The 21,340-nt window shown below is 38.2% G+C and overlaps 1 protein-coding gene across 5 annotated transcripts in view; it reads right to left on the minus strand.

Moving 5' to 3' along the window:
* The window catches only part of syne2a (spectrin repeat containing, nuclear envelope 2a), a 112,479-nt gene that overhangs the window by 38,674 nt on the left and 52,465 nt on the right, over window positions 1-21,340 (minus strand). For 3 of the 5 annotated variants that reach the window (XM_015003929.2, XM_088001799.1, XM_088001797.1), the window contains 32 exons: window positions 20,298-20,632; window positions 20,083-20,227; window positions 19,375-19,575; window positions 19,040-19,278; window positions 18,806-18,956; window positions 17,419-17,562; window positions 17,201-17,335; window positions 16,813-16,995; window positions 16,569-16,706; window positions 15,587-15,772; window positions 15,375-15,485; window positions 15,066-15,245; window positions 14,628-14,732; window positions 13,486-13,584; window positions 13,065-13,112; window positions 12,600-12,974; window positions 12,434-12,510; window positions 12,198-12,345; window positions 11,847-11,942; window positions 10,867-11,019; window positions 9,817-10,017; window positions 8,834-8,926; window positions 8,516-8,674; window positions 8,178-8,348; window positions 7,901-8,035; window positions 7,047-7,246; window positions 4,356-4,470; window positions 3,061-3,222; window positions 2,387-2,536; window positions 1,258-1,434; window positions 319-474; window positions 69-239 (listed from right to left, as the gene is read on the minus strand). In XM_015003929.2, coding sequence (XP_014859415.2) covers window positions 69-239; window positions 319-474; window positions 1,258-1,434; window positions 2,387-2,536; window positions 3,061-3,222; window positions 4,356-4,470; window positions 7,047-7,246; window positions 7,901-8,035; window positions 8,178-8,348; window positions 8,516-8,674; window positions 8,834-8,926; window positions 9,817-10,017; window positions 10,867-11,019; window positions 11,847-11,942; window positions 12,198-12,345; window positions 12,434-12,510; window positions 12,600-12,974; window positions 13,065-13,112; window positions 13,486-13,584; window positions 14,628-14,732; window positions 15,066-15,245; window positions 15,375-15,485; window positions 15,587-15,772; window positions 16,569-16,706; window positions 16,813-16,995; window positions 17,201-17,335; window positions 17,419-17,562; window positions 18,806-18,956; window positions 19,040-19,278; window positions 19,375-19,575; window positions 20,083-20,227; window positions 20,298-20,632 — 5,139 coding nt within the window. The remainder of the gene's footprint in view (window positions 1-68; window positions 240-318; window positions 475-1,257; window positions 1,435-2,386; window positions 2,537-3,060; window positions 3,223-4,355; window positions 4,471-7,046; window positions 7,247-7,900; window positions 8,036-8,177; window positions 8,349-8,515; window positions 8,675-8,833; window positions 8,927-9,816; window positions 10,018-10,866; window positions 11,020-11,846; window positions 11,943-12,197; window positions 12,346-12,433; window positions 12,511-12,599; window positions 12,975-13,064; window positions 13,113-13,485; window positions 13,585-14,627; window positions 14,733-15,065; window positions 15,246-15,374; window positions 15,486-15,586; window positions 15,773-16,568; window positions 16,707-16,812; window positions 16,996-17,200; window positions 17,336-17,418; window positions 17,563-18,805; window positions 18,957-19,039; window positions 19,279-19,374; window positions 19,576-20,082; window positions 20,228-20,297; window positions 20,633-21,340) is intronic. The other 2 variants (XM_088001796.1, XM_088001798.1) reach the window with 2 other exon arrangements.

A 21,340-nucleotide genomic window follows, 5' to 3' on the forward strand; every position in this document is an offset into this window, starting at 1 on the left:
CCTTTAAATCCATCATGGCTCCTTCTCAGTGAGTAAATCTGTGACCTTTGACCTTGAGGTTGTTTTACCTGTTGATGAAGATCAACACAGTCCCGCCTCACACTCTCCACTCGGCCGGAGAAGATCTCTTCCCACAGGAGCTTCCCTTCCTTCCCATAACACACTCTTCCTCCTCTTCCTCTTCCTTCTCCCAGATCCTGCAGATCTGCAGAAACCTGCTGGATTCTGGCAACTTCAGCCTGGAAGACAGAAAGTCACTCAGATAGAAAACCGTCCTCAGCGTCCAGACGTCCCTCTGTGTGATTCCCACCGTCATACCTCCCACTCCAGCAGAGCGTAGCCAGCCAGGGTTTGACTGCAGGGCCGTTTCCACTGACTCATCCTCTTCTTCTGCTGCTCTGTCCAGTCCTGCCGTTTCTGCAGATGTCTCTCTCGTTCTGCACAAATGTGATGGATGTGTTCGACTTCATGAATCTGAGGAAAAGCAATGGAGCCAATTCAAACACAGTCATTGGTTTCATGTTACTAAAGATGAACACGTGCATTTTGGACACATTATTTAACAATATGTTGAATCTATAAACTGATAAATTGTAGCACACAATCTGTCTTTAAATATCTCCATTTTGAATAAAACTAGTTTGAACAGCAACACTTAAAGGTGACACTTTATGTGTCCTTGAACAGGTTGGCACAGAACTATGTTCTATAAAAACATTTCATTACATTATTTAGACAAAGTCATTCTTATATAATGAGACTTGTGGTCTGCTCGTTTCAGAGCAGGGCCTCTTATCACTTTAAATCACTTTAAATCCAAAAACCAGCTGCTGTAAACTCGACGTTTAAACTTGCACATGAAAATGGACGAAAACAGATGTGCAATTATATAAACATGCATCTTTGAAAAGCAGAAGTGGAGCCCTCTGCACAACCAATAAGTGGTTTCTGGATGTCACGTAAACAACAAAATGCTTGTGTTTTCCAGAAGCCATTGTACGGCGGTAAAACCAGCTGACCATATATGCTGGAGCTCCGTTTTGGTTGCTAGGTAACAGCGCACTACCACTTAACAATTGTAATTTTTTTTAAACGGCTAATTTTGCAAACACACACAAAAAAAAAAGAAACATGAACGTATTGTCGACAAATGGTTTTTTAGAAGCAGGTGAGACCCAAATGGAAGTACAAAGATGTAAAAAATGTGAGTTTTGCATAGTGAGTCCCGTTTGACTCGGGTTGCACCGAGGCGCTGACCTGGCCGTCCAGCTCCCTCTGCAGGAGCTCCCACTGCTGTCTGACGCCGCCCAGGTTTTCTGCAAAGGTCGTGCGTTCCAAGCGGCGAGCCGGGACGTCTGCTCCCGCCATTTTGGACCCTGGCTCGGACATGAAATCAAGGACTTGCTGACAGTTGTCGACAGCCGTCCTTAACGCCTGAAAAATAGGGGATATGAGGAATTTATTTGTCATAAGGGTTAATTTTATTTATTAAAAGCTCTTAATTTTACACTTACTTTCTTCCTTTGAGATTTTGTACAGAACAATAAATTCAAATCATCATTTTACCATACTTTGTCCCACTGCAGACGTTAATGTTTTTATGCAATAAACCGAGACAAAGCTGCATTTAATTGTAAAGTAGAAAGAAAATTATAATTTTTTACAGATTTATTAAGCCACCACAAAATCTTAGTACACTTAAAATAAGACAAAACTAATTTAAAAGTAAATTTTCTGCAAGAGATAAGAGCTAGTTTTAAGTAAATAATTCATTAATATTGATGAAAAAAGTATTTTCTTCAATGGCAAATATGTGGTAATATTTTGTGTTTTTGCAGTAAAAACCATGTAAGGAAATTAAACCTGTGAAGGGTTTGGTCAGATGAGAGCAAAAATCTCTTTTTGACCTTCTTTTTAATCTCTACGTCTACAAAACAAAGGCTGCACAACATTTAGAAAACACCATCCCCATTTTGAAACATGGTGGTGTCAGCATCATGCTGGGGGAATTGTTTTCTTCAGCAGAGAAAATAAAACTACCTCCATTCAATCTGACTAAAAATAAGAAATTCTGCAAATAAAAATGTCAGTTTTTAGAGAGACAATCCTTTCTTTGTTCAGGGAGGCTAAGTAAAAATGTACATCACATCTTTAATTTGTAAAACTTGCATTGTTTTCTTCTGATTTTACAGTCGGACTTACTTTATGTTAACTTGTCACATGAAATATCAGTAAAGTTACAATTGTGGTTTGGAACATGGAGAAATGTAAATATGGTAAGTTAGAATATAAACTATGTATTTCAGCTTAAAACAGGAATCCTGACAAAAAAAAGCACCTTTAATTTAATTATTATTTAAATGAATGCATAAAACACATAAAGTACCTGACATTGCTGCAGAATTTCAACCATCTCAGCTGCAGTTCTGGCCGTCAGGACTCTTTTCGTCTCCCGGCTGAGCCGAGTTTCCGTTTCCTTCAGCCAGTTCTCCACTTCAGACAGCAGCTTCACTGGCGGCTGTTGGTTCACCAGGCGCTAACAAACATAATTCAACATAATAACTGATTTTCATTTCACATAACCATCTGTGAAATGTTCTCCTGGTGGGTTTTATTGCTCTTAATCAAAGTAATTCTGCATGAAACATCTGGTGTTTATAAGGAGAACATCGTCAGTGTCTGTTATTAAATCTCTCTTCAGAAGATAAGATCTGCTGAAGCGGTTTCCAGATTATAAGGCTTCAAACTCAACCAACTGGGAGAAAAAAATCTGGCAAAATGTGACTAATTATAGCGAAGCCAGATATCTGGTTCCAGTCACCGGTGATGAATGGAGAGAAAAAATTAAGAGTGACCTTCCTGCTGATTCCTCCCGTCTCTGATCGCCCAGAAGACGTTTAAGTTTATACTCCCAGCAGCAGAGGGGGGTTCTAATTATTTCTGAAAACTAACAGAACTAACATGAAATCTGACACATTCTCAAACACTCTCAGCTGCTTCATATCTGTTTATCTTAGTTAATTTAAAACGTTATTTTCTCTGAGTACTGAAACACTGAACCTGCAGCAGATGCTCCAGCATCTTGGAAAGGGCAGAGGTCAGCTGGCTGCAGCTGGCCTCCAGCTGTGAGACCTGGCTTGTCAGTTTGGGACACTTGGCGTCCCTCAGGTGGACAAGCCGACTGGTTTCCTTGGAAACGGCTGTCAGCTCCACGGAGACGTCCTGGGGAAAGGTTGACAATGTTGGAATAATTATAATTAATATGTTTGGAACATTATTTTAGGTTTTATTAAACTACGGACACCTGATAAAATCTTATCATGCTTTTAGTGGTTTAATGTGGTCAGTTTGATTAAACAGATTTTAAATATTTATCATTTTTATCATTTGAAGGATTTTTGTTGACAGTAAATTGTATTTTACATCGAACCGTGGCTTAAGCAGATCTCCCTTAAAAATAAGACCATGTGTCTCATTTTTAAGAGACAAGAGACCGCAACATAAATGAATGAATGAATGAATGAATGAATGAATGAATGAATGAATGAATGAATGAACGCACGCACGCCTTGGCTTTACTCTGCCATGTTTCCTTACATGGGGATCTGCACATTTTTTATTCAAATTACAAACTTTATGAGAGTGAAATTTTCTGAGTACTCAGTCATTCTGGATGGACGGATGGACGGATGGACGGATGGATGGATGCTCATGATACAAACTTTATAATAGACCCATAATAAACCAATAATAATCCAAAAATAAACCCATAATAAACCAATAATAGATCCATAATAAACCAATAATAGACCCATAATAAACCAATAATAGACCCATAATAAACCTATAATAGACCCATAATAAACTAATAACAGAACCATAATAAACCAATAACAGACCCATAATAAACCAATAATAGACCCATAATAAACCAATAATAGACCCATAATAAACCAATAACAGAACCATAATAAACCAATAACAGAACCATAATAAACCAATAATAGACCCATAATAAACTAATAACAGAACCATAATAAACCAATAACAGACCCATAATAAACCAATAATAGACCCATAATAAACCAATAATAGACCCATAATAAACCAATAATAGACCCATAATAAACCAATAACAGAACCATAATAAACCAATAACAGAACCATAATAAACCAATAATAGACCCATAATAAACCAATAATAGACCCATAATAAACCAATAACAGAACCATAATAAACCAATAATAGACCCATAATAAGCCTCTGCTCTTCTTATCACCCCTGAAAGCAGCAGCCTGGCGTCCTGCAGCTCGCTCCTAATGAACCCAGGCGGAGCAGCAGATAAGCGCCTCACCAGCAGCTCCAGCAGTCGCCTTTGAACGGATTCCTGACTCAGGTCTGAGGAAGTCTTCAGGTGTTCGCCGGCGGCCAGCAGACGCTCACCGACCGCAGCAACGCCAGCCAGGAATCTGTGGGGAGGACAGCCAGGACTGATAGATCAACCAGCGGGGCAGAACATGAAGGCCCCCTCACACACACCAAAGGCCAGTTGGTGGATGTCCAAAGGCCAAAATGAAAATAAAAGATAAGCTCCCTTTTTATTTTTTCTTATATGTACCTGTCTTCTCTTTTAACTCTTTCTCCGTCTGTTGTCCTGAATCCAGAAATAAGACGAACTGTATATTCATGAATTCCTCCCACTCAGATGAGCAAACTAACAACTAGGGATGTTATTTGACTCGACGTCTCTAAACTGCTTCAAAGAGTCTTTTGTCAGAGATTGAACTGTTCCCAGCTCACTCCACCGTCTTGATTTATGGGCAATCAAAACTCTTTAAACTGTTAGTGTTTCAATGATTAAATAAAACAAAAATCAAGCAATCAAAACTTTTAAACAGCTTGACTGAAAAGGTACACAAATATTAGATTTATGGCATCAAACTGAACTAACTACTTCTCCTTATCTTTAAAATATGCATAAAATAAGACAAAAATACAACTTTCTTATAGAAATTATGAGCAGAAACATAAAAAAAACAATGTGAAACATACAATTTAAAGTTATATACATTTGTACTCTATTTTTTTCTCATAAGGTTGTGCTTGGAAACAAAAAAACACTTTTTATCTTTCTTTTTGGCTTGTTTTATAAATTTAGCAACAAATTATATTTGGATTCACATAAAGTAAAATAAACCTGCTGCAAAACTTTTTGAAAATATTTTTGCTGGATTCTTATGTAAAGTGAAGATGAAAATATTAATAAAATACAACTAAAGCTTCAGATTATTTATTCCTGCAAAAGTAATCTCAAGTTTTACACTTGAGGTGCTCAAAGTGCGGCCCGAGGGCCATTTATGGCCCTTGTAATGAGTTTGTGTGGCCCCTTTTGCAGATCAAGAAGAGTAAAAATTAGCCACCAAATGGAGCTGAAGTATTTTAGATTTTCAGATGTGTAACTTATTAAATGGTAAATGTTCTTTTATTAGCAATGCTTTGTTTTTGCTTTGCTCAAAAACAGCAATAAAAAACAGTTCAATGAAATTATCCTAATACAGCAAGGCTTTCGGAGCAAAGTTCTCATATAAATTGGTAGGAAAATAATGAAAACATATTCTTAAACAAAATAAAAAAGTTAGGAAACTATAAAACTGCAACCTTGATCCTTTTATGCAGTCAATATCTTGTTAATTTTAATTTTTGCGGGATATTTTGATGCTCAGTGACGTTTGGTGCAACACGTTGTGATTTTTGGTTTCTACATCGGCCCGTCTCCAGAGGAGCAGGTTCAGACTCCATGTTCTGTGGTTCTGTGTGTGCTGTGCTGCTGTTTGGATGAAAGAGAAAAGCTAAAAGAAGAACTGCAGCCCACTTGAGACGGGAGAAGCTACCAAGCAACAAATAAGGTTACACAACTTTATTTTTTAAGGCAGAGAACCCGATTCAGACATATGTTTTTTTTTTCTCTTTTCTACTTTGTTTTAAAGAAGGAGACGTGTTGTGCTTCCTTGAACAGGAGAGGATTGGTCTGTGTGCTATACAAAACAAATTCAAATGCAAAAATACTTTACTGATCCCAAAGGGAAGATTCTTAGTTCTTGGATATGGAGAAGGCTGTTCATAACATGTTCAAAATGTGTTCATTTACATTTTTTTGCACAAAATTATTCTTAGATAATGAGATTTCAGTTTGCTTTGAGCTTTCAAAACGAGCCGTTTTAGGGGCTCTTGTCATTTTAAATCCAAATGAGCTGCTGCTGGCAATGCCCCCTAATTATACAACTGTAGATCTTCGAAAAACAGAAGTGGAGCCTCCTGCACAACCAGCAAGAATGCAGCAAGTGGTTTCTGGATGGTAAGTCAACAACAATTCACTTGTCTTGCAGAGTAAAACCAGCTGGCAAAATGTGTATGGAATTCTGCCTGGGTTGCTAGGTAACAAGCTGGAACTCTGCTGGGGTTGCTAGGTAACAGACACCAAAAAAATAAAAAAAATAAAAAGAAACATTGTCAAAAAACAGCTGGGTGTTTTTGTTCTTTTTTTTTAAAATACATTTTTCCACTATTATAACTTATAATATGGGGAAAATGTCCTGTTCCATTAGCAGATTACTTCACTTATAACTAATACTTTTTCATTAATATTAAGAAATCCTTTACTTAAAAAAATTTGTGGGTTCAATTCCCGGCCTGGCGACCTTTGCCCCATGTCTTCCCCTTCTCTCACTGCCCTTTTCCTGTAAATTAACTGTCAGAAAAAGGCCATCAGAGCCAATAAAACCTTTAAAAAAAGTTCCTATATGTTGCTGAAAAGCTACTTGTCAGTTAGTTTTGTCTCATGTTCACTAAGATATCTGCACTACAAACTAGACAAAGATACTTGGTAACTGTGTTTCTGCAGTGTGGTTCTAAATAAAGCTGCTCATCTGGTTATTTCAATTCGTCAAGAGCTCCAGCCATAATAATTCTGCTCTTCTGCTTCTTGTACAAAACATGTTTTCTCCTGATTACATGCTTTAAATTGGTAATGCTGCATCTGGCCCACCTGGCTCTGCTTTCCTGGATGTTTCTTAGGCGGAGGATCTCTTGCTCCGTGCGCCTGTAGGCGCCTTTCCATCGCAGCTCCAGAGCGCCCCCTTCCTGCGCAACCGAGGCACCGAACCACGGCTCTGCCTGCAGCACCAGCCTGTGATCCAAAAACGAGCCCAACACGGAGCGGCTCTCCTCCAGCCGGATCAGAGTTCGCTGCGAAACGAGCAGAACGAGGTTTATGTCGAGTTTGAACAACGGCAAAACTTCTGATTACTTTCTCTAAAACTCAAAAGAAATAACTTTATTTTGATGAAAATATGGTGTAAAAATAATCAACGTTGTATGTTTAAATTTCAGCAGGAAAATACATAATTTATACATTACAGTAAATAAAGTGTAAAATAATGACAAAATGTATGTTGACGTCTCTTTCCCAAAGAAATCTGATTTATTAAACCAATTTCTATGTCTAGAGTTGCAGATACATGATTTCTGTATTTACTTTGTTTATAAAAACATGTCCACTTTGGTAAATATTCATGGTTTTGAGAATTGTTTTACTATTTTATAAGTATTTTTTCCCATTTGTTTGAAAACAGTGTGTGTTTTTCTTTCTTAAACTTAAAATCCCTCTGTCCTTTTTAAATTTTAATTATTGCTGCATTATTTGTTAATGCAACATGTTTTTTTGTGCCCTTTTCTCCTTTAATAGTTTTCTTAAAATCTCAACGGCATTTTTCTGTTTCCCCCTCCACAGATCTGTATTTCCTGTTTATTTGTGCTTCTGTTTAGTTGGGGAAAAGGGGTAACTAGGCAACCAGAGAGAAGAAATGAGGATAAACTGTGTGAAGTTTCCACTGGACTTACCTCGCAGGCATGTAGCCTCCGCTGCACCGTCTCCTCCTCATCGTCTCCCTCTGGCTCTCCAGCGCTAAAAAAAGCTTCAGACTCATCCAACACGCTGCCAAGTTGACCACAAAGTTGCTCCCAGTGGGTCCAGTCCTATAGCAAAGGCAAACATACTGAAATGTTGAAATGCTGATACATTTTAGTAAAGCCCCAGAACAGATTTTTAGACACAACAAAGACACGCATTTATGTGAGCAGAAGCTCAAATGGCCTTCAGCAAACAAACATTACAAACCTGAAGCGTCTTCTGAGAAGCCACTTGTTGTTCCAGAAGTTGCTGCTGCAGAGCTTTGGCCCGGACTTCCAGATGTACCCATTCATCCTGTTTGCTGCTAAGTGCATCAGGTTCATGCTGGAATAGATACTGAAGAAAAGACAGCTGGGATCCGAGGACCTGGAGGAGTTTCTGCGTAATGAATCCAGATTTGTGACAAAAGTGAATTAAACTGTAAATAATTCAACAAACAAGACGTTTGGAGGTCCTGAATCATAAACTCTTGGAGGTTGGACTCGCTTTGTGGAAAAAGTGGAGTTTCTGACTTAAATCTGGGCTTTGCCTGCATAATCGGATACCTCGCGTCTGCAGAGATCAGCTTGAAGTTTGCTGCGGCTGGGAAAAAGGCTCGTCCGTTTTTCTGTTAAACTCTCCTCACAGCGTTTCAAGAGGCGTGAAATCCCCTGGAGCAAGGTTTGGGAGGCGTGCTGCGCCTCCTCTGTTCCGCCCGGCTCGCACTGGGACGATACACAGAACCAGAGTTAGGTGAGAATATTTATGGGTTTAACTTTCAGAAAAACGGGGAAAAAATAATTAAAACGTCACAAAAATGTTTGCAATTTTGTTGCAAAATTTTTGAAAACTTTTTCAGAAAGCTAAATTGCAGCGGCTGTTACCTCCAAGCTGAGCGGACCCTTCAGGTTTGGGAAGATCTCACAAAGTCCTGCGTCAAACGGATCCAGGAGACGAGGCCGGCAGGGGGGAAGAGTCTGCAGTTTGGAGAGAAAGACGTTGATTTTTATCAGGTTTTTCACAGAAAACTCGGAATTTAATCGTTAATTTCATCATTAAACATTTACTAATGAGTTATTTGCTACATGTTCTTACAAAGTTTTACTATTTCAGCTTAAACTACAGAGATGTTGTGCATATGTGTTAAACTCGAAGCGCGGGGCCAAATTAATCACTTTGGTCAAAAATCCTAAAGAACTATTGTTTTAAAATGTAAACGTAAAAATATATGTAAAGCATTTTTAAAAAGAATTGTCTTTCTTCTTTAAATTGTAACTTTTAAGTTTTATGCTGGCTATTTTTGGAAATAACTTTCTACTACAAACAATATGTTTTTTGGAAAATCATTCATTCCTTTTGTGTAAAAAAAATATAAAAATTTAAAACATAAAAGTGCTTTTCTTTCTTTAAAAAAATTATAAGCTAATTTGTTTCAAGTAGCTTTTTGCTCTAAATAAATGCTGGACCAAAGGAAAAAAATGTCTCTAGCAACATTTCTACCAGTGTTTCACTGAGAAGTAGCTTCATGCAATGAGCTTAGCAGATGTTTGCTAATTGCTGCTGGCTAGTCTGAAGGAGCTGAGTGGGGTGGAAGCTTAGAAACTTGGAAACTGAAGCTGTGAGGAGCTTTGTTGGAAAAAAAAAAAACGACACTTGGTGAAAGCAGGCATTTTCCACAGCTGAACGGTTGCCATGGAGATTGAAAAATTCCCCAAACAAGCATGAAAGAATCAAGGCAAAAATAACATTATAGCATAATTTTACAAAATACTACCCCTGTTAACGATAGTCTATGTTTTTTGCATTTAAAGAGAGAAATTTTCTATACATGTGGAAAAGCTTGGCATTGATTTGCAACACATCAAACCTGATGTTGGCTCTGCAGTCCTGAGCGCTCAAGCAGCTGACTGTGGGAGGAGGTGAGGAGAAGCTGCACCGTCTGGGCAAAATCGTCCAGCGGCGCCAAACCGCTGTGAGCGTCTGATTCTCCCATCAGGAGAGCAGGTTTGATCTGCGCTTCCACTTCAGCCACCAGCTCAGCCAGAGGCTCCAGCTGAGCCCATAAACTCTGAAACAAACACAAAGGAAACAAAACTGAAATGTAGCTGGGAAGGAACCAGTTACATTTACACCTTTTTTTGAAACAAATTGTTTTTAGAGGTACTTTTTACTTTTACTTCAGTTATTTTATTATGATGTATCGCTACTTTTGCTTGAGTAAAAATTTTCTATAAAAAACAAAAATCACCACAAACCTGAAGTTTTTGTTAGTTTCATAAGTTTTTTTTAAGAAACTGATTTTGATTTTTTGTGTGTGTCTAATTTTGTTATTTTTTGTCATTTTGGTCCTTAAAATCTCCACTTAACTTTAGATTTTGACGATGTAGTTTTTTAAATTTAAACGATTGATAATTTGATCACATTCTCAGTACTTAAGTAAACCAAATACTTTTCTACTCTTATTTGAGTCATTTTATTATGAAGTATCTCTACTCTTACTTGAGTAAAATTTCTGGATTTCCTACCCACTAAGTGAAAAACAAACATGTTCTAACCAAAAATTCAAGCATTCAGTTTTTGTCAAAGTTTTGTAAGTTTTATATTTAAAGAAACTGATTTGGAAACATTTTATTTTGTCTGATTTTGGGTTTTTTTGTTATGTGAAATGTTTTCATTTTGGTCCTTACAATACCAACATTTTAACTTGGCTTTACATTTTGGTCCATCTGATTATATAATTTTTAAAGGTTAAATTATAATTTGACTTTACTTTTACTGGATTAAAAGTGTGATGAAGTAGTGCTACTCTTACTTGAGTACAGTTTTTCAGTACTCCCCTCCTCTGTGTTGCACTAAGATGTATTTTCAGGTTTGCTGATATTATTGTAACTTAAGCAGGTTGACGGTGGCCAGCCACCTCCAGCTGCAGCAGCCTCAGCTGCGGATCCGCTGCTGCAGGTCCATCAGGGGTCAGCAGGTCGGCTGATGAGTCCAGACACGTCACGACGCTCTGCACGGCCTCGCCGAACTTCTTCTTCACTCCTGGATGAGAAGAACCTGAGGCCTTCGCCTGGGGATTACCGAAATTACAGTCATCCTTTTTCCACATTACAAACATAAACTTCAGTTTTTTACTGAGATTTTATGTGGTAGACGAACATAAAATAGAGCAAAACCAATTAGAGAAAAGAAAAGCATCACAACTTCTTGAATATTTTACAATTCAAACTGTTCTGGTTCTAGTTTTTTAAATTCTCTTTTTATCACTTAAACGCTGCAAAACCACAAAATCTTACCAAGTATTTCTGGTCTAGTTTGTAGTAAAAATATCTTGGCTCACTTGGAATAAGACAAAACTATCTTACAAGTAGCTTTTCAGCAAGACATAGGAGCTTGATTTAAGTAAATAATTAAGTAAAACAGTTCTAGTTCCACTGGTGCCGTTACCTAGCAACACCAGCCAAGCCCAGCCCGTCACCTAGCAACCAAGTTCTAGTTCCACTGGCAGATTATTTCACTTATAGCAAGACATTTTTCACATGTTGTAAGTGTAATAACTATTGCATTTTTATCAGTGTTCAAGAATTATTGACCTAAAACAAGCTTCTATAATATAACATGTAATATATAATTTGGCACATGTGACTCATAGCGTTCAAAACACACCTGTAATTCATATAAACTCATAGAAAACCTTACAGGTCACTTTTTGTCAGTCATATAGCAAAATTTGACTGAAAAAGTGAAGTAATTACAAAAAAATCATTTACATATCATCTTAGCTGCTTTGTTATCTTGTTAGATTTTATTAAATATTACTTACTGGACATAATCAACAAAATCTGTAAAAATTACCAGGTTGAGAATTGAACTGTTTTCAGATTAAACTCTTTGTACCTCATGTAACGTTTGTCTCAGCTTAGCGTTTGTGTCTTTTATTTGCTGTAGAACCGATGAAACAGATCCTGCAGACACGGGATCTTTTCCTGGAACCTGAACAAAAAACCAAAGAAGAAGAAGAGGCACCATTTTAGATCAATTTATGTATTTAAATCTTTTTTTTTCTTTTTGCCTAGTCTTCTTCTTAAAGTAGAAAAAATCATTTACTCTTCTTCCTTTTTCTTCAACTCTTTTAACCCTGCTTTATTTAAAATTAACAACTTAAATTTGTAGCTAAATTGAAATGGAAAACTTGTATTCAGTTCGGTATTTTGTCACTCCACATTTACTTTTCACGTATTTTCTAACCGTTTTCTTTTTTCCTCCGTCTTGAGGGCCGATCGTGTTTTTCTGCTCCTCCAAAACTTTCCTCAAAGTGCTCACTTTTTTCCCAACATGGGAGCGAATACGAGTCCAATGCTGATTTTCCACATCATCATCATCATCATCAGGAGAGCTGCAGGACAGAATGAGGACGGGTGTGCTGTAGGTTTGAACAAACTAAAATATGAAAACATTTTCTCTTCTCGTTTGCAGTTTGTTACCCAAATGATGCTTCAGTTTTCTGAGGTTCTGAACTTGGACTGACTTCTTTTTGCTCCTTCAGTTTGTTTAACACTCCCTGAAGATTAAAGAGAAAAACAGCCACATTTGATGGATTACAGTTTAAAAATGAGCATTTTTTAATTTCAATTAATCTTGGACACTCACCGGGTGTGAAAGGTCAGCCGAAGACGAAGACAGACGATCGTCTTCCTCCTCTCTCGGCTCATCCGAGGCTTTTTTGGAGCAAAACGGAGTTGTGGGTCTCGAAGGAATCAGCCTGGTGTCTCCCACCGCAGCTTCCATCAAACACGGGTTTATTTGTGGATCGACGTCAGCCGTTTTCTGCTCTGACGATCCTGCAACGTCTTCGTCTTTTACGTCATTCTCTACTTTTTCAAAATGAAAGGTCTGGGAAGCGTTCAAGTCCAGTTTTGGAGATGTGGGTCCAAAACTGTCATCAAGTCCAGATTTCACACATAAAACTCTGATTCCAGGTTCGTCTGAACCGTTTTCAGCCTGATAAGCTGCACTCTGCTCCTCCTGAAACACAAATGAATCACTTTAATCCAACATGTTATTGTTTTTGTTAGGAATAAATCCTCACATCCTTATGTTTCTAATAATTTTTACCATGTCCTCCCTTGGTTCATCTGGAAGATTGAGCGTCTCCTCCAGGTCCTGGTGAGTTTGTGAAAATAGAAATGCAAATAAAATCCACGCCCACACATTTATTCAAACATGACCTTCTGGTTTTGAGTGTATGGATGAAAGGAAGCGTTTCAAGCAGCTGCTCCCGACAGCAGAGGAGCAGGTTTCTAAGGAGAGACAAAAACCCGTCCGGTGCAGCTTCACTTCATGCAAAAATGGGTTAATTTAATTAGTAGCAAAGGATACATGCATGAATTTTATTTGAAAATCATTAAAAGGAAGCTTGATAAATATAAAAAGAATTTGTATTCCTTTTCAGAATAAAAGACAGTATGTTTTGTAAATAATAGAAGATGTAAAGATTTTCAGTTACGCTCAGGTTTGGATCGTTTCAAAGATTTACCTCTGGTATACTGCATGTTAGTGTGTCAGAGGAGGAAGAGTGACGACTCTCATCCCCTTCATCCTCCTCTTCCTCTGTAACATGCATCTCAAAAGCCTCCTGATTGCAGGGATGAGAATTAATAAATCACCAAACGTGAGTCGAATTAAAACGGAGCAATAATCACTCAGTCACTGAACGTCGGTGCTACTTTCATGGATGAATGAATGATTTCACTCAAATCTAGAACATAATATGAAACATTACATTAGTTTAGTAAGTATTAATATATTTATGTATATATTTATAAATAAAAATATATTTTTATCTAATATTTCAATATTTCAAGCTAATTTAATCTAATTTTCTCTGCACTCATTTATAGATTAACCTATTTCTATGTGCTTATTTATTTAGTTATTTATTTATATTCAGTCATATTTACATCAATCTTAGGCATATATATATTTATAAACTTTATCTCTTAAGGTTATATTTCTATTGCTAATAACATTTTGGATGGAGTAGCTTGTCAAGTATATTCTTTTCTATTTTCCAAACAGTGATGAAGGAAGTAACTTTCATTTAATAACAAATTTTTAGAGAAGGAGAAAAAATATGAGAAGAATAACGTTGGCAAGATTTAGGTAGTCTGAAAATTTAAAGTTTTTTTTTAAGTTAAAATAAAAAAATAAAGTAGTAACTGTTTTTTTATCCACTTAAAAAAAAAAATATATATATATATATATATATAGATATATATATACATATATATATATATATATATATATATATATATATAAAGTTGCATAAAAAGTTCCAGTTCCACTGGCGCCGTTACCTAGCAACGCCAGCCATGCCCAGCCCGTTACCTAGCAACCCAATTCTAGTTCCACTGGCAGATTATTTCACTTGTAACAAAACATTTTTCACATGTTATAAGTGAAATAATCTGCCAGTATTGCTTTTTTAGTCAATATTCAATAATTATTGATAAATCCAGAAAACAGACGTAACAAAGCGTGAAAAGCTCAAACATCAAACTTAAAAGACCTGCCAGCTTTTCAGTGTATGACAATCAAAATTCTCAGATAATGAAAAGTTTTAAATGAATCACGGCTTGTCAGAAGCTTCTCTTTATCTAATATTGTCATTACTGTTACCTGGAAAAAGCGTCTGTGTGCAGGGTTCTCCAGCAGCGGCATCTCTTCAGATGAATCAGAGATGATATTAAGATTCTCAGTCGTTTCTTCTTCTTCCTTTTTGTTCTGTTTGTCAAGAACAGTAAAAAAAAAAAAGATCACGCCTGTTTCAATGATATTTGTTGTGTTATTTGAAGAAAATGGACATATAAAAACACAGATTTCTGCTTTACTTCATTCTTGTCATCAAAAAAACCAAACAAGCTGCCAACCTGTAATCGAAGACTAGGTATATTTCAAATATTTCACACATGGAACAATCAAGGAGTTACTCAAAACACACAAAGCCGTTTTATTTAATAATCCTTCACACTTTTGAATGTTTTAACTTTTGTACTGCTTACATAAGGTTTTCCTGACTGCGTTTTGACATAATCCCCGTCCTAAAACGTGCCGTACCTCCAGCAAACACCTTTTCTCTCTGGTGATTTGCTCCAGCCCATCCAGCTGTTCCAGCAGCATCCTGGCTTTGGAGAAGATCACCAGGTTTTCTGCTCCTTCAGGGAGATGGACCTCCTCCTTCCAGCTCTCCATGTCTTCCAAACTCTTCTGCATCAATTGGATCTGGGTCAGGATCTCCTTAAGGTGCAAAACCCAGTTAAACCAGAGTTAAAACGTCCACATTAGTCAGAAAATGCATCAGTTCTAACCGAGCTGAAGCATTTAACTGTCAAACAAACGATCAAATCTCCGTCAGCAGAGTTTTACCTCACGTTCTGCCTGCGTTACGTCTGCATCATCCATGCAGTTTAAAACGTTTATGAATTTGGAGACGTTTTTCTCCATTGCCTTAATGTCAGCTTCAACCACTTCCACTATCTGCAAAAGAAACTGGCTTCAGTTTAGACGAATGTCAGTAGGGTGGGAGCTTTCAGTGCTAGCGTTAGCATGAAAAAGTGCTTTTATTTCTGGGTTTTTACCGCAGCAGCCTCCTGGAGCTGGTCAAGCGGCTCGACGATGGTCTGCTGCATCTCCTGGACCTGTTGGTCTCTCTGGTCCAGCCTCTCCTCCTGAGCGCTGACGTCACACACGGCAGAGATCTCCACCAGGCCCGACTTAAACACCTGCAGGGTGTGTCTGATCCTGTCAGAGTCTTCCAGCATCAACTATTCCAGAAATTTCAATTAAAAAGAAAAAAGCAAAAATATCACAGCCGGTTGGGGCAAAATGTGCAAAGTGTAATATCTGATTTAAATCTTCGTATTTACTGATAAATCAATGGGTAATTCTGTCTCTCTGGGATAGATTTATGGCCTGTAAATGAAATTCTTTGAGCATGAGATTTTAATCTGCTCAGTTCTGCCTATTTTGAGCTGTTTTTGGTCTCTGTCACTTTAAACCCTAATAAGCTGCTGCAGGCCACGCCCCCAACTCAGCGTTTACACTCGCACATGAAAATGGCTACAAACAGATGTGCAATTATGCAACAGTACATCTATGAAAAGCAAAAGAAGAGCCTCCTGCACAACCAAACAGAATGCAGCAAGTGGTTTATGAATGGTAAGGCAACAACAAACACTTGTCTGTTCCAGCAGCCATTGTACAGCGGTAAAACAAACTGATCAAACGTGCTGGAGCTTGGTCTGGGGTTGCTAGATAACGGCACTGGGCTCGGTCTGGGGTTGCTAGGTAACGGCACTGGGCTCGGTCTGGGGTTGCTAGGTAACGGCGCAGTGCCTGTCGAATGTTACTTAACAATTTTTGCTCATTTTAAAGACAACAAAAAACATCCTGGTCTTTTTTCTAAACACTTCGGTTGTTTTTAGAAGCGGCAGAGAGCCAAATGGAAGTATGAAAACAGTGAAAATGTGAATTTTGTATAAAAGATGCCCTGTCTTCCACTGTATGGGTGAAAAAAGGCTGACATTTGAAGACCAGAGAGGGATTTTGTGGATCTCTAACCTGTAAATACTTGACATGATTGCTGAGACTTTTGGCTGTTGTAAAGTTGCACTGAGTGCCAAGCCATAACTGGGCCTCATCCAACCAGCAGGAGGCTCGGTGAGAAATGTCTTCAAACTCCTGCAGGCAGGCAGGAATCTGAAGTCAGAGAGGAAAATAAAAACATTAAACGTTTTTATGTAGTTGATGATGTTTTTCAGTGCTAGCTGAGCTGAGTGTAGAAATCTGAGGAGGAGGAGGAGACCTTGTTGAGGAAGGCGGTTCGGTTCTCAGCCAGGCGGGATGCGTTCTGATAGAGCTGCAGCGGTTCTGTGAGCTGGTCCATAAGGAGCTGGGCCTCATCCGGCTGGTCCTCCGCAACGTCCTGCACTTCGCTGTCCAGGAGCATCAAGCTGCTGTGCCAGGCGTCCAGTTCGTCCCACACACACTGGAGGACAATCAAAACAACCTGAAGCACAAATCTTTGCTTCTTGAGCAATAAAAATAGTTCCAGGCACCCAAAGGGTTAAATACATTGATTAAAAGCAGGGAATGTAATTTGAATATGTGGGGGGAAAAAAATCAGATTTTATGAAATTATCAAAAAGATGTTCAAGCAAACAGAGAAAAATACAAAATGGAGACATAAAGACCTTCAGGACACGTTGAGCCTCTCTGATTGTTGGGCTTTTCTGCTCCAGTAAAGATTTCACTCTCTCCAGACCAGAACCCAGCTCCCTGACTCTGCGTGAAAGCTTCCTGATTGGGTTGTCCGTCTCCAAAAGCTGCTGGATAAAAAACAAACGGTCTGGAAAAAACGGTTTTGGTGAAAGACGATTCATGTGTCGGGAAAGATGGAAGTTCATGTCACCATTTCTTCTGCTTTCTGGACAGATTGTTCCACATTTTGGATCTTTGTTCGGATATCTGGCGGGATTTCTGCATGTCGGCTCCCCAAGGCGTCCAGGATGTGTTTAAGTTGGGTTTTTAGAGAGATCACGTTTTCCTGGAGCTCCTTTAAGGGCAGAACCACATGAAAACAAGATGAGACACAATGTGTCACAAACAAAGGCAAAAACTGGAATCAAGGAAAAGTTAAAAAAAATATACAAAAATTAACAATTGTATTTAAATAATATTTTAATATTTAAAAATTATGTAATCGGACGGACAAAATAAAAAAATGTGTGTAAATTATGGTATTTTATAGATCAAAATATAAAATAAATATATATATTTATATATATATATATAATATAAAATAGATCATAATATAAATGTTATTTATTTTTTATAAATAAAAAATAAATAACATAATTACAAAATAACAAAATTATGCAAAATAAATGCTTTGTTTCAATAAAAAACCTATGAATCTTTAACCAAAAACTACAGGTGTGTATCTGGTGATTTTTAGTTAAAAGAAGCAGAATGCAGGAATTTTACGCAAGTAAGAGTAGCGACATTTCAAAATAAAGTTACTCAAGTAAGAGTAGCGACATTTCAAAATAAAGTTACTCAAGTAAGAGTAGCGACATTTCAAAATAAAGTTACTCAAGTAAGAGTAGCGACATTTCAAAATAAAGTTACTCAAGTAAGAGTAGCGACATTTCAAAATAAAGTTACTCAAGTAAGAGTAGCGACATTTCAAAATAAAGTTACTCAAGTAAGAGCAGCGACATTTCAAAATAAAGTTACTCAAGTAAGAGCAGCGACATTTCAAAATAAAGTTACTCAAGTAAGAGTAGCGACATTTCAAAATAAAGTTACTCAAGTAAGAGCAGCGACATTTCAAAATAAAGTTACTCAAGTAAGAGTAGCGACATTTCAAAATAAAGTTACTCAAGTAAGAGCAGCGACATTTCAAAATAAAGTTACTCAAGTAAGAGTAGCGACATTTCAAAATAAAGTTACTCAAGTAAGAGTAGCGACATTTCAAAATAAAGTTACTCAAGTAAGAGTAGCGACATTTCAAAATAAAGTTACTCAAGTAAGAGTAGCGACATTTCAAAATAAAGTTACTCAAGTAAGAGTAGCGACATTTCAAAATAAAGTTACTCAAGTAAGAGCAGCGACATTTCAAAATAAAGTTACTCAACTAAATAACTGTTCTGGTTTCTAGATGCTTTCAGAAAATGCATTGAATTGTTTAAAATTTCCATTTGTGTTCCACAAAAACACGAACTCTCAATCTGTTATAAGCTCTGTTTTTGTATTTATGTTTATATGCATTAATGAAGCATAAGAAATGAGCCGACCTGCGTTTTGCTTGGATCTGAACTCGTTTCCAGTTCTGGTAAAATCTCAAACACTTTTTTCTCAACGTCTCGTATTTCCTCTTCAGCTCGCCGTCTCTCTTCCTCCTCTTCCTCCGCTGCAGCCATCAGAAGCAGGTATCTCTCTTTCAAGCTGTGGGGATCAATGATGTTGTAAAAACATTTACCTTTCAGCTGGATCCATCATTCTACAAAGTCAGATTTAAGAAATCCCACCTCCAGATGCTCTCTTGGATTTTCTCCAGGGATTTCCCGGCGGACCCAGGCAGGACGCCGTCTTGGGAAGAGGATGAGCCCAACGCGTCCTCCAGTCGGTGCTTCAGGGACGATAAGGCCAGCTGCTGCTGCTCCATTTGGGCCAGAAGCTCCTGAGGTTCCTCCTGAGAGAAACTCACAGTGGAAGAGTCTGGAAGTTCAGCCTGAAGACCGGACAAGCAGCTGCAACTCTCCTCCATCTAAGGAAAGCAGAATTAAACCGTCAATAATTACCATCAAAGCCTAAATGACGATTACTTTCTGCATGAAGGTGATTTGCTGATGATGACACCCACACTTGTCGTGATGTCCTTCCATTCCTCTTCCTTCTGTTCTGTCTGCACCAACAGGAGGCCCAAACGCCGCCGTAATGACATCCAGCGCCTCCAGAGGGCGCCATGCTCGCCGTCCTTCCCGACGCCACAACCCTGCGTTGGACATCCAGCTCTCAGGTCAACCATCTTCCCAGCGAGGTCACGAAGATCTTCCTTTAAAACCTTCACAAAGACACCAGCCTGAATTAAACTCTCATCAAACAATAATATCTCTTAAGAGGAAGAAGAATAATACATTTTATTTTTAGGCGTCTTTCGACACTCAAGGTCACCTTACATAATTTAATGCAAAAACAGAGACAAAATTTAAATACATAGTAAAATTAAGTACATAATAAGAATTTAAAATTGTAATCAAAGGACGTAGGCAACTTGAAACAGAGTGGTAACTACTTAAGCATTCACACCACCCCTGCTTAGTTCGCTTTAATTTAACTTCTCCATTTTTGTCCACATTTTCCTTCAGTTGTTCTTGGTGCAGCGCCCCCGCAGGTGAGGAGGGGAACAGGTTTTTTCGAAAGCTTTGGTTGATTTGACCACACTAACTGAAAATGTAGCAAATGTTTCCATTTTGGTTCCCAGTTGAACCGAGTCCACTGGAGTATCAGGTGTGAAAACTCCCTAAATCTCTATTTCAAGGCTCTAGCAGATTTTCCACATCTGACCTACCTTCACTCTCTTCTGCTGATCGATACACTCATCATACGATGTGACTTTCTCTGATGCATATCCTGAAAGCTTGGCTTCAAACTGCAACACTTCCTGTTTAACGTCTTCATGCCACTTTCTGTGGGTTCTCTGTCTGACTTCACACCTGTAAGAACAGGAAGTGTAAACAAAACAAGCATATAAATACATCTCAGACACATAGTGGGGCGTGGTACCTCTGCAGACGCTCCACTCTGAGTTTTGCCTGAGACTCCAGTACAGCTCTTCCAACCAACAACTGGCTGAGGACGTTGATGTGAAGGAGCTCGGTCTCCGGTCGTGAGAGGCAGCGTTCCTGCGGCACTCGCTCCATCAGGTGGCTTATGTGAGCTTGAAAGCCAACTTCAAGAGCTTCCAAAGCCTGTTGGGTTTGTCTTTGCTCCTGGGTGCAATCCAAAAAGCCTCCGGGAGCTGACAGGAAGGTCGCCTCGGCATTATGGAGGAAGTTTATGGCTCCCTGAGCAGCCCACTGGTAATCTTTAAGGGATTCCCTGGCCTGAGACAGACCGACCTGTTGGACACATTCAAAATGTTAAAGAAATCTTCCAAATGGGTGAATAAAAACCATTTAAAGCTGCAGTGTGTAACTTACTACATATCACTAAGTTGTGACAGTTTCTGTGAAAAGATTGAGTTCCTCTGTCTTTTCTTTGTGCTAGCTGGAAACACCCAATCAGCTCCAGGAGGCGGGGCTTAATGCTGTCAATCACTTTGGTAACTAACATAGCTTCTGTAGTTAATGTTTTCCATTAACAGTAAGTTGTTTTGCCTTCATTAGCACCTTTAACAGTGAGTACTGTTGAGAATAATAATTCTGTGTTTTCCTTCTAACTCTTTTAGCTAGCTGCAAAGCTAAAGCTAAAGGACATGGCATATTAGGAACTCCATCAAAGCTAAAGTTAGAGGATATGACACACTACTTACAGCTTACATAGAGGCTAACAAAGAGAATGGAAAACTTTTGTTTGATGCCATTTTGTCCTGCTAGCTCCTAAAGGTAGCATGAGAAATGGACCAGCTGTATTTTGGTGTTAATAAATGTAATTCATGAATTCAACTCATTGACTCTTATTCAACCTCACATCAAGAACTTAGCATGGAGAACAGATATTTTCCACAGTACAAGATGTTGATTGACAGCGCTAAGACCCGCCTCCTGGCTCTGATTGGTTGTTTTTGGTGTATTTTGTCAGATGGCAATAGTAGCTCAGGAAAGATT

The sequence above is a fragment of the Poecilia mexicana genome, unplaced genomic scaffold, assembly GCF_051168715.1.
Source record: "Poecilia mexicana isolate PSO_F unplaced genomic scaffold, ASM5116871v1 scaffold_21, whole genome shotgun sequence".
NCBI classification, from domain to species: domain Eukaryota; kingdom Metazoa; phylum Chordata; class Actinopteri; order Cyprinodontiformes; family Poeciliidae; genus Poecilia; species Poecilia mexicana.